The sequence below is a fragment of the Phocoena phocoena genome, chromosome 1, assembly GCF_963924675.1.
Source record: "Phocoena phocoena chromosome 1, mPhoPho1.1, whole genome shotgun sequence".
NCBI lineage: Eukaryota > Metazoa > Chordata > Mammalia > Artiodactyla > Phocoenidae > Phocoena > Phocoena phocoena.
Genome location: NC_089219.1, coordinates 108,829,689 through 108,842,027, shown reverse-complemented (window position 1 = coordinate 108,842,027; position 12,339 = coordinate 108,829,689). Strand labels below are relative to the sequence as shown.

Below are 12,339 nucleotides of genomic sequence, written 5' to 3'. Positions count from 1 at the left end.
CTGGCAGACACTCCTCCCACACACCCTGAAGGCTCCTGACAGGATTGAGAACAATGGTGAACCCAACCCCAAGAGAAACTGATTCTGAGAATCCTGGAGCAGGAGAGGTCTGAGACTTTGTTTTGTGCCTCAATTTCTCCATTTGGCCTTCTTTGGAGAATGGATCTGACAACCTGCTGAATTGGGGCTGGGGAAACAGGGCACTGAGGAGTTTAGACAGGGGAACAGGACAGCTATCCCAGGGAGCTCCCCGACCAGTGAGAGCCCCTTTTCAATTACCCCAACCCCCTAGGACAAAAGAGTGGGAGACAGAGTCAAACTCCCTTTTATGTCCCCACCAGGAGTCAGAGATGAAGACACATTCCCAGTAGCTTCAAGTTTATTATTTTTAGTTTCACTCTCCTCACATCCAAACAGCTACAGCTTCCCCCAGACCAAATCTCTTTTCATGAGAGCAGATTCATGCCTCCACACGAGTTCTGAGGGGTCTGGGGGACTTCAGACTCTTGTCAGTTAGGTTGGGCCCCTCTGTGTTAAGGGGGCCTGATAGCTCCTACAGGTCTTTGCCACATCTGTACACAAAAGCTCAGAAAATTTCTTCAGCATTTGGGACCCTGGTGTTCTGTAGCTCCAGTAGCCGCTGTATAGCCTCGACCAAGTCTCGTTCCCCAAGTCGACGATTATCTCGAGTCCGAACGTTCACTGTTCTCTTACTCTGCTCTTTCTGGCCAACCACTGCAGAAAGAGGGGAGGTTTGCGAATCTCAGGGCAAATTTATCCAGAGGATATCTCCTTTTGCTATGCAGCAATTTAAGAGACCGAAATCTTTAGGAAGAGCAGAGCTCAGACATGGTTCCGGGAAAGGATATATTTAGCTATCTCTTGCTCTCCAGTTCCCTGGTCATCCTGAGGAGATACAGAAATATTCCAGACGTTCTCTTACATGCCTTATCACTTCCACTCAGGATCCCAGGGGTCAGAGATAGTAGGGTCAGCCAAAGAAAGACAAACAGATCAAGAAGCAGATCCAGAGAGAGAGAGAGAGAGAGAGACAGCGCGCGCGCACACACACACGCAGGCGTGTGTGTGTGTGTGTGTGTGTGTGTGTGTGTGTGTGTGTGTGTACTTTAGAGAAAGGGGAGGGTGGCAGGGTGGATGACACACGTGCAAGTCCAAGGGATCATGGGCAGCTTGCTCCAAGGCTGGCAGGATGAGTGGATGTGTAAAACTAGAGAACCAGGTAATCTGGCTGAGACGTACCTACTCCTTGCCTTCAAGACAGAGCTCTGAACCTTGGAAAATGAAAAAAAGGAGCAAGGTAGGCCTAGACTATTTTTCTTAAGGCCTTTCTCCTCATCCCTTAGGGCTGACTCTATCTAGGTCTAGAATAAGCAAAGCTAACTAATTAACGCCTTATTAACCCTTCCTGTTCCTTTCTGATGCTCCCTTGGCTAATTACTAACAGACACCAAGAGCTAGGGCGGGGGTCAGAAGAAAACTGTTCTGAGGGTCAGAGGTGCTGGTCAGGGGGTGAAGGAGCCTGGAGTCCAAATGGCTCAGGAGTTCTGAATCCTGGCTCCTGCCCAGCTCAGGTAATGAGCTGCAATTTACCCAAATACGCGGATGACCAAACGTAGTAGACAGGGAAGAACAACATACAGGCCGAGTGGAAGAGTGCAAGGCTCTGAGGGCTGTGCTAACCCGGTCTCACCGAACTGAAAATTGTAGTGGGCAAGCTGAGCCCGGCGGATCCTCCGGCCGAGGGTCAGTCCGGAGTCAGCATCCAGGTCGCCAACCAGTCCTGCAGCTTGCAGGCTCCGCTGTGCCTGGGGTAGAGGATCATTGACAGGAACCTGATTTAACAGAAGGCTGAGGAGCTAGAACAGTCTGATGCCAGTTTTCCCCAAGCTCCCCCATCTGCCCCTCCTTCCTTTGCCTCAAGGCTCTCCAGTTCTCAGGGACAAACTCTCCTCACTCTCTACACTGAGGCCTCTCCCCAGCCCCACAGCCTCCTTGTCGGCCTCCTCCTGGAGCCAGGCCTCCCTGGACTCTGCCTGTTTCTAGACACCACTCTACCCAACCAGCTGCTCGACTCTAGTACTGTCCATATCCTTACTTCTCTCTAGAAAGGAAAAATAAAACAAACATTTCTCCAAGCCCCCTTTTGTGCCAAGTGCTCTGTTGTCAGCATTCAACATTTATTAATTTGAGTGCAGTCTTGTGATTCCAAGTGCCGTGCCCCTTTCATTACCCCATGTGGCCTCTGCTACCCACTGCTCGTCCCCATCCTCACCCCCAACTCCTCACCTCCCTGGCATATTCCTCTTGCTCAGTTCCCACAGGTATGACCACCACCTGGAATGGTGACAGCCATAGTGGCCTGATTGAGAGAACAGAGGAAGGCAAATTATTTATCCTGGCTCAGACCCCAAGTGTGGATGCAGGGAGCAGATTCTAGAAGGAAACAGAAGTGGAGTCGGAAGGGAGCCAGGATGTGGAGCACGCACTACCTGGCTTGAGGGCCAGAACAGGAATCGGGAGTCAGAGGTCTCACCATTTTCCCCCGCAGCTTTCCGCCAGCACTCCCAACATCCTTTCCACAGAACCTAGCACTGCTCGATGAATGAGGACTGGACGCTCCAGGGCCCCCGCCTGCCTTGGAGGGAAAGGGGAGGGGGGGTGGATGGAATGGAAAAGTGTCACACAATGTGCACCCAAGATCACCTTCCAGTTTCCAAGAATCTTCAGCCCTGGCAAGGGAGGGTGTGGAGGATGTGGTTTAGTTTTTAGGGTCAAAGGCAGAAAGGGAAGTTGTTCTCCACCTATTCCACGGGCCAAGGGAAAAGGGGACAGGACAAGGTTCTGTACCCCTTGTACTGGAGGTCAAATCTCAGGGGCAGCTGGAAGTCAAGCTGGACTGTCCCACACTGATGGGGCCGACCCAGGGCATCGCGGAGGTGCACGTCAATCTGGAGGAGACAGAAGGGAGGACATGAAAGAAACCAGAACCAGTATCCTCCATTATGCGTGCCCCCCCTTCTACCTAGCCACATCCCAGGTTGTGTGGAGAGACGTGTCACCCAGCTGCATCGTGCTGCAGACTCTGGCGGTGGCTCTTTCCACTTAATAGTGGTGTATTATCAGGGAGCATCAACATTCACATGAACGGCCCATCCTCACCCTGGCCTCTCAATTCCCTGAGTTCCTCATCTCAGAGACCTTCATCCGTGCCCACACTATGGCTACATCCTTCATGTTGTCATCGCCCAGAATGGCTGCACCTCTGAAACAGTCCATCAGACACCTGCTCTGATTACTATCTCTTGTCCTTCCAGCTCTGACAATTATTCCTATTAATGGCTCTTCAATCTCTCGGCTCCTTAACTCTTCATTTTTCTTCCCATTCACAGGCCTCTCAGCCTCTCCCACCCGTTTCTTTCCCCATGCAGCTGTAACCACTCTCCCTGGTTCCCTGGTATCACTGTTCTTCTGTCACATCCACATGACAACACCCCACCCTGGTGGCACCCTAGCATCCCACCTCCTTGGCCCTGGAACAGAAGTGCCCAGTGCTGCCCAACACGCCACACACAACACAGAAGCAAGCACAGCAACTGATGCAAGTCGCTGTTGTGAACCTCAATTGAACCCGTGCTGCTGCCTGCAATCCTCTGGCTGCCCTAATCAGCTCTGCATCCTGCTCTCCTCAAGGATTTTCAAGCTTTCTCCTCTCTTCCCATCTTCAACCCCCGCACTGACAACTCTCCTATTCTCCACTCCTATCTCAGCAAATGATCCTGCCTCCCATCTCATGGAGAATTCTGATAGTTGGTATCATGAGATGGGAAAATGTCTCAACTTCTGTCACCACACCTATAAATATCCTGGCACCTACCCCCAAGCCTCTCCTTCTACCCCCTAAACAACAGCACAGGTGCTTCTTTCTGTGAAGCGTTCTGGATCCCAACCCTCAAGACTCCCCAGAAACTTTCCTCTACTGAAACCCCTTCTACAACTTCAACTTCTCCCTGACCCAAACAGGCTCCCTCTCATCACGGCATTTAAAAATTCTCAAGTCTCTCCCTTCATCAACATCTCTTTGGATCTGCCAGCTACTCTCCTTTGCCTTTATAAGAGCCAATGTTCTTGGAAGTGTTAGGTTCATTCATTCACTTCTGACTCCACGTCTAGTCCCCACTTTACTGAAAAATGGACCCTCAAAACCTAACAGCCTTTTCACTAAATCCAGCAGACACTTTACAGTCCTTTTTCCCCGACTTCTTTCACCTCTTCCAACTTGCCATGTGAATTTTTACTCTTCGCCCCAGCCTCTGCCTACAACGTTCCCTCCTTTTTTTTTTTCTGTACGCGGGCCTCTCACTGTTGTGGCCTCTCCCGTTGCGGAGCACAGGCTCTGGACGCGCAGGCCCAGTGGCTGTGGCTCACGGGCCCAGCCGCTCCGCGGCATGTGGGATCTTCCTGGACCGGGGCACGAACCCGTGTCCCCTGCATCAGCAGGCGGACTCTCAACCACTGCGCCACCAGGGAAGCCCCCAACATTCCCTCCTGAAGCACCTTTTTACTTGGCCAACGATTACCTTTCAGATTGGAAAGAGATTCCTATGGGAAGCCTTTCCTGACCCTCCTGAGTAACGTGCCCCCTTAGTACCTACACAGCACTGATCCCACGGTGCTGAAACACCCTATTTACCTCTCAGAGCCTTCACCAGACCTAAGTTCCATGAGAGCAGGAGATGTACTGCCCTTCTTTATATCTTACACAAATTTAAAAACATTCCTTCGTATCTATTAAACAGTTAATAAAACAAAACAAAAAAAGGAATAAATAAGACTCTAACCATGGTCCCCAGCTTACCTTAGGCCCATAGAAGGCACCATCTCCAGGGTTGAGGTCCCAGGGTTCTCCAAATTCTTCTAGGGCCTGTTGAAGGACCTTTAGAGGAAAGGATACAAGAGAGGAATATGTCATCTTAAACTTTATGAGCAACAGATCCCTCTAGTCCCCAACAGTGACCCTCTCAGCATACGTCTCTACCAGGGACCCTGATTCCCATCTCCCCTCTCCTTCCATCAGAGACTGGTTTATCTGCCTCTGCTTCCCTACCACCTGCTCACCTGCTCAGCCTGGTCCCAAAGGCAAGGCTCTCCCAGGAAGCCAGATGGCCGGGTAGACAGTGCCAAGCTAAAGGAGAACCCAAGGACAGTGTAGACAGAGCGGAGGAAATCAAGACAGCCTCGGATCTCTGCTTCCAGCTGGGGGAATAAGGGCAGATGAGCTGTGTGTTAGCTAGAGCTCTGGGGTGGTGGCAGTTTGGGGAAAAGAGGGCAAAAACATAAAGGAAAGGTTGCGATAGAATGTAGCTAAATTATCGTATATAAAGAGGGCAACTGAGAGTCAGGAATGTTGGCAGTTCACAAGGAGAATGAAAGGCGGCTTAGAAATGCTTTGGTGGAGCTGGGGAAGAGCCACCTGATCGGGTGCACAGAAGATGTGAGCGTCATCTTGCTGGAAGCGCCGCAGCCGGGTCAGTCCCCCCAGACTGCCAGAGGCCTCGGCCCGGTGCAAGGCCCCGAAGTCGGCTAGTCGCAGGGGCAGCTCTCGCCAGGATCTGGGCCGGTGGGCGAACATCAGGCTGAGGTTGGGGTGGGGAGGAGTCAGGGCCACAGGGAAAACTAGCCCCTGAAGCCTTCTCCTCCACCCAGGCTGCTTGCTTCCCTTCTCTGCACCATCAGCTAACGCGCTCTCCAGCCTCAGCATGCCTGAGTCCTGTCAATCCCACTCATCACAATCTGGGCCCTGCCTGGTTCAAAAGTGAATCTCAGTAACAACAATAACAGACATCACTTACTGTGCCCCTGTTCCGTGACAGGCACTGAACTGAAAGAAGAACCTTAGACAGCAACTCCAAACCCTTGATATTACACATGAGGAGACTGAGGCTTAGGGAGGTGCAATGATTTTTCCAAATTCACACAGGGAGCTAGAGGGCAGATTCAAGACTCAAATCAAGTGTTCCAATACGATTCCAAGTTTTCTACAACTTAGTACTTAGTAACCAGGTGCCTAGCCCTAGCCCTGGGAGGACCCAGGTCTCCTGGATCCCAGCTCACCAGTGCGCAGGGCAGTTCATGGGCTTGAGGGCAAGCGTGCCTGTGGGATGGCTGGTAGAGTGGTCACTCTGGGAGCCGGCATGGCTGTCAGAGCCTGGGGGCTGCAGGGCAAACATGTCTTCCCGGTAATGCTCCCAGTGCCCTGACAGTTCCCAGAGTTTCGTAGAAAACAACGTGGGGGTTTTCACTTCTGAGAAACCACGGCGGGTGTACTCGGCCTAGAGAGGAGGGTACAGACATGGAAGGCCAGAGTGACTAGGGGGAGAGGAAGCAGGATGGCAGCTGTGTGATTCTTCTGGGCTCTCAGGTCATGCTGAACACAGCTACAACCTAGTAAGCACCATCCTCCCTCACTATGCTCCTCACTGTAGACCACACATTTCTAGGCCCTTGATAAAAGTCACTAGCACTTTACAATATTTATGTTTAAACTTCTATCTAATCCCCCTCTTTTAACACATGGCTTCTTCTAGGCCCTCAGTCCCTTCCCAGTCTTCCTTCCCCTGAACATGGGTCCTCCTTACCCTGATAAAAGCCACGAGTACATTATACACCCTTGTCCCTCGAGGCAGGAAGAAGCAGCTCCCGGGGCTCAGTTCATGGAAGAAGAAGAGCTCCTGTTCCTGGAGTCGGGAACACCAACGGTCACTTCAACGGGGAAGCGGGGGCTTGGGAACCCAGAAGAGATAATTGACCAAGCTGCTCAGTCTGCGGGATTCCGAAGCTGCTCTCAACTTCACAGTCAGGTTCCTTCATCTCTCTCCAACCCTCATCATCACCACCACCCCCGCCCCCATTTTCCCAGTCTCTGTACCTTCCCAATGCGCCGGTGGTCCCGTAACTCTGCTTCCTCCCTCCACTCTTCCCAGGCCCTCAGCTCCTCTGCAGTGGGGAAGGAAATCCCTGACACTCTCTGCAGTGTCTCTGGGGTGCCAGAAAACCTCCATAAGGATGATGAGTTCTGTGGGAGGACAAAGGGAGTCAAAGGGAAAGATGAGGACAACCCCTCTTTCAATCCTCATATGATACTCTGAGCATAAGCATCACAGGTATGACAACGATCCCATCTCATCTCTCTCTGTCTACTTTTCCCACCATCACCACCAGGAGGATGGCCCCCGCCATCCTCCAGACACCCCCTGCCACGTATACCACCCCGGAGGTGCCTGAGCCTTGATTTCTACATATGTCCTGCTGAATTCTAACCCTACCCTGCCACCTCTTTTTGTCCCCATTCTCACTACCACTGCCCTACCAGCACCCGTGTACTTTGTTCATTTCCCTTCTAATCAATGACTGCTCAGGAAAGTAACCCTAAGTTCTGGTCAAATATTAGTCTATCCATCCCCTTATCAATCTCCCATACAGCTGCTAGAAAACTCAGTCTCCCACACTAGGTCCTGTTCCTGGATCCATGAAATTCAAATGCCTCTGCTTGTTCTTTCCTTGAACAATTGTATAGTACTAATAAGAAACAGCCTGCATTTTATAGCACTTTTAACTTTTCCTCAAACACTTTCTCTTGCGTTAGTTGGTTTTGTCTCTATGATGTGGATTTACTGGTAGGACAGGAATCAACAGCTTCATTTTATAGATGGGGAAAACAGGTAAGGAGATTTACCCAAGGCCGTATACTTCATCAGTGGCAGAGACAGGACTAAGAGCAGATGCCTAGGTTTTCAGTCCAGGGCTTTTTGCTCTGCACAACTGCCTCTCCCCTCTCCCTCTGCTCCTATTCCAACTAATAGCTCACCTTGCCCAGGAGCAATATTTTCAGAAAGGGCAGGCCTTTGACTTAAGAGTATTCTCTCTGTGCCTGTCAAATGGTGTTCCACACTGGCTCTCTCCACAGGAGCCTTCCCTACATGACCGTGTCCAGCCTGTTCATGCCCTCCCTCGCCATCTCCCTTAGTGCTAATGTCTGACTATGGACTCGGAATCGGCTTCTGGGCCCTGACAGGGTGTCCAGTATCTGTCATCAGATGGGGATTTCTAAAAGGCAGGGACAAAGTTTCTATTTCTGGATTGCCCCCCTTAGCTATCAGAGCAGAAAAGGGGCTGACAGAGAGGATCACCTTCCCATTCCCCAGCTCACTCCAGGGAAAACAGTAATCTCAACCTAACCCAGCCCTCACAACTGACCGATAGCAGCTTCAGGCCTCCAATCTGTCCAGTATGACGAAGGTGGGGGCCTCTGCACAGATCAACCAACATACCACACCTGGGAGAAAGAAGGGGCCAGTTAGTGATTTCCAGATTCTTGAGCTTCTAGGATTCTCCCTCTAGGGTGTTTAGCTGACAGAAAGAGACATAAAGAACTATTCCACAGAGAAAGCAATGGGAGATAAAAATCAATTCCCATTTCTTTTTTGGGAGCAACAGATTACCTTCTATCTTCTTTCCCTTATCCCATTTCTGGCCTTCTTTAGTGCATCCCCACCTCTCCCTGTTTTCCTCAATCTTGACAGCTCTCACCCATATACTGTTGCCGTTGGACCTGTCACTTTCTCCTCGATCAGGTGAAGCTTAAAGGGGTTATCCTGGAAGAAGGGAAGAGTGAAGACAAGTCATTATTCCCACGAATAAGTCCTGAGAGAGAGCCACTCCTTCCCTCACGTCTCTAGATTATCCTCCTAAACTTGTGTGTCTCCACTCCACCTTGAAGAGCTGCCGAAGCTGATCCTGGGAAGCCTCTAGTCTCCGGAAGGGTTGAGCAGCAGCTGCAAGTTCCTGACAAATCCGTTCCAAAGCAGGCAGCTCTGAGCCCTTGATTGTCCTGGAAAGATGAGGGTTGGTTGGCTTCCATCCTCTAAGGAGCATCACCTGGGTGTTGGCCATGGGATGAAATCCTGCCTTCCAAAAACATCTAAAATTATTGGCAAAGACAAACAGACTAGGGGAAAACAAATAGGAAATCAGGTACAAAGTTTACAGCTGGAGCAAAAGCTCTCTGTACGAAATTAAATGTTGTGTGCAGGCAATCTGGATAAAGAAAACTAGAGCAACAGTAATGAGGGATGAAGTAAAAGTTGAAGAATTCATAAAAGCTAGAGAAGGTAAGTTTCAAGCAGATTTAGAAAAGGAAAGACATGGACTAGTGGAGAAAGTGGTACCTATGTCACAACTGAGGCATGGAGGGACCTGCCCCTAGCTTTCTTTCTCCTCCAAACTGAACATGCCTGAGGCCCCAGAAAAAGGCCTCAGAAAACACCCCAGGAAAGAGGTACAAACTTTCAGTTATAAGATGAATAAGGTCTGAAAAACTAATGTATAGCATGGTGACTATAGTCGATAAATTCTGTATTGCATAAGTCAAATTTGCTAAGAGCCCATCTTAAGCATTCTCACACACACACAAAAAAGCATGCGATAATTAACTCGATGTGGGAATCCTTTCACAATGTATACATGCATCAAATCACCATGTGTACACTTTATATTACAATTTTATTTATCAACTATAGCTCAAAAAAACAGAAAAATAAAGTAAAATATGGTGAAATCTTTGAAAAAGAAACCACCCCAGAATCACTCTCCTCCTTCCTTGCACTACTCACCGTTCCTTTCCAAGGAAGAAATCATGGTAAAAGCCACATCCTGTGCTTGGACCTTGACAGAGGACAGCACCTAGAAGTTGTTCAGCTGCTGCCCCCAGGACATGGGTACTGGAGTGCCAGAATACCTGGGTTCACAAGAAAGGAGTTCATGAGTTCATAACCTTCTCCTTTAGCCCCTAGCTCTCGGATCCTCTCCTCAGAGAAGCTGGCATGAAACTAGTATGAATAACTATCACAAAATGGGGAACCTGACTTTGGGGTGACCACTAAATAGTAAAAAGTAAAATGAAAACAAAAACAACTGAATAGAAAAGAAAGAAGGCCACTAGAGGCAACACACAGAAGAGAGTAAGCCTCCCTCCTCAGTGCTTCCGGTTCTAGAGCGCAGTAGGAGGCTAGTCAGTTTTCATGCCATCCAAGCTGACATGAAAAGGTGGAGAGGAGGCCAGGTGATGTGCTCGGTTGTGCAAGCCACATTAAAATTAAATACATGCTAGAGATGACTTATAATGCATGTCTCAAGAGTTGGAGGGCTAACGTGGCATATTATCCTCTATTTTCAACTTTATATCTCTCCCTTTCACTAGCACAATGATCACTGCTTAACAGACCCAGGCTAAGAAAAAACTTTCACCCTAAGTTTCCAGCTTAGTCAGGAATACTCAAGACAAGCAATCTGCGGTAGGCCTCCCTCCCAACTGCAAATGGAGAAACTGAGGCAAAAGAAATAAATGCTAGAAGTGCCCACTTAAACATCTCTTCGTTTAGTAGCCACTGTATCCCTGATAAGGAAGAAACTTACTGCTTTCCCCTCTGCAGAATCGAATGTCAGAAATCTGAGGTCAGAATCTGTCTCTAAGGGCCGCTCCAGATCATAAGGTTCTCCATTCACTTGAGCAGCCACTGCAGTATCGGCCAGTTTAGAACTTCAGCAGTGGGGGATGGGGAAAAAGAGAAAAACAAGGTTACCATCCAAAGGGGTAGAGAGGGACTAATCTCTTAGCAACTCCAAACTTGAAAGGGGAAATGTGTTACCAGAGCAACAGAACCTATCGTTGTTTTCCCACAAGCATGATAGAGTAAGGGCAGAGACTATGAAACTAATGCAGATAAAAAGGGATCAGCAGGAAAAGCTGTCTTGATGGGAATGGAATAAGCATACAGAGCTCTTTCCCTGCTCAAATCGAGAAAGTACAGAGATAGAAGGATTATCCTGGTAGGTACAGAATGGGCCTGATACCTGATCTGCTGGGCTAGTTGGTAAGGGGTTGTGTTCCATGCCACAGCATCCACTTTCTGGCCTCCAGGAAGTGATATCTTGATAGTCCGGTGTTCCTTCTGTGCCAGGCTTGCTAACCTCTTTACCTGAGCAGTCCATAGCTCCTCAAAAAGGCCAAGCCGCTCTACCAACCAGTGTGGAGGGGTCGGCACAGCTGCCTGGAGGGAAAGATGTTAGGAGGTAACACATGTCCCACCATTCCTTCTTGGGATTGGGGACAGTGGGAAATTAGAACATTTATGTGGCCGTGGTCCTAATCCCTAGTCTTTAAAAGGACTGGGTGATAACGGGTCCTAGGCTGGGAGCCCTAGGCCCCGCAGGCTGCTGACCCTAGGAAAAAGATGGCGCATCTAAGGGCTAGAGTAGCCGGGTCTGGAGACGCAGGGCGGGACGTAGAGGGGGTCAGGCTGGGTTGAGAGCCTACACTTTGGGGTTCCGCTGGGCTGGGTCCAATGTGGTTCGGAATCTTTGGGTACCTCACGCACCATGTGCAGCCCGCAGGCTTGTAACCCTGGGATCCGAAGCCGCCGCCACGTCTGACACAGCCCCATTTTCCTTCAGACCCGTCCTACATCCTCAAATAAATGATCGCCGCTTCTCCATCGCCAGATTCCTCATTGGCTTCCGGCCCAACAATGTCCATGCCTATTGGTTATTACAGCTGCCACTCCAGTCTGGGACCACCTCCAGGAACTCCGAAGAGGTACACCCCACACAGCGAGAGCAGAGTTGCGGCTGGTTCCGGCTGACCGGAAGACCTAAACTGTTACACATATGGGCAATTCCAGAGACCTGCAGTTTCAGACCAAAGTAGCAATAAGATATCCTGCGGCTTTGAGGGCAGAGGCAGGAAAATTCTCCAGAGTGCGAGCGGGAGAAAAACAGATTAGAAAGGATAGTTATTTTCTTTTAACCACTAAGTTTTCTTTTACGTAGTCTCCACTGGCAGGTAGGTAACAGGTAAAAGCATAGACTTTGGGACAAGGCAGACCTAGTGTAAATCCTGGATCGCTGTGTAATTTTGGATAAATTAATTTCTAATAAGCTTCCATTTTCTTATCTATAAAATGGGAATAATAATAGTTATCATTCTGAATTGTTGAGGTTAATTTTATGTAACTCGCCTAATATACTGCATGGTACACAGTAATGGGCAACAATAGCTACAAGCTATGAGAACAAATGAATATAACCGCTTTGGGGCTAGAGCGAAAACTCTGCAGAGGGCACTCCTTGGAGTCCCTTCATACTCATCGTGCTTAAATAGGGACCTTAGAAACCTCTTAATCTTAAAGATGAGGAATTTAAGGTCAGAGAAGGTAAGTGGTTTAAGGCCAAACAGTAAGCTCTGACACTGGATTCTGAATCCAC

General features: G+C 49.4%; 1 protein-coding gene across 3 annotated transcripts; it reads right to left on the bottom strand.

Annotated features, from left to right (window-relative positions):
* Positions 1-373: 373 nt before the first annotated feature.
* On the bottom strand, positions 374-11,558 carry TARS2 (threonyl-tRNA synthetase 2, mitochondrial). Of its 3 annotated transcripts, XM_065898190.1 has the most exons (18): positions 11,454-11,558; positions 10,930-11,126; positions 10,492-10,615; positions 9,690-9,814; positions 8,791-8,908; positions 8,608-8,672; positions 8,275-8,353; positions 6,947-7,093; positions 6,657-6,755; positions 6,133-6,350; positions 5,492-5,654; positions 5,137-5,274; positions 4,877-4,954; positions 2,869-2,969; positions 2,555-2,656; positions 2,308-2,380; positions 1,712-1,826; positions 374-735 (listed from the first exon to the last, which is right to left on the bottom strand). In XM_065898190.1, exons 1-18 carry the CDS (start codon positions 11,517-11,519, stop codon positions 587-589), a joined length of 2,157 nt encoding a protein of 718 aa, XP_065754262.1. In that variant the 5' UTR covers positions 11,520-11,558; the 3' UTR covers positions 374-586. The 3 variants fall into 3 exon arrangements, with proteins under 3 accessions (XP_065754262.1, XP_065754263.1, XP_065754264.1); XM_065898191.1 differs by lacking the exons at positions 6,657-6,755; positions 6,947-7,093 and having other exon boundaries at positions 587-735; positions 11,454-11,519; XM_065898192.1 differs by lacking the exons at positions 6,657-6,755; positions 6,947-7,093; positions 8,275-8,353; positions 8,608-8,672 and having other exon boundaries at positions 587-735; positions 11,454-11,519.
* Between the last annotated feature and the right edge of the window lie 781 nt (positions 11,559-12,339).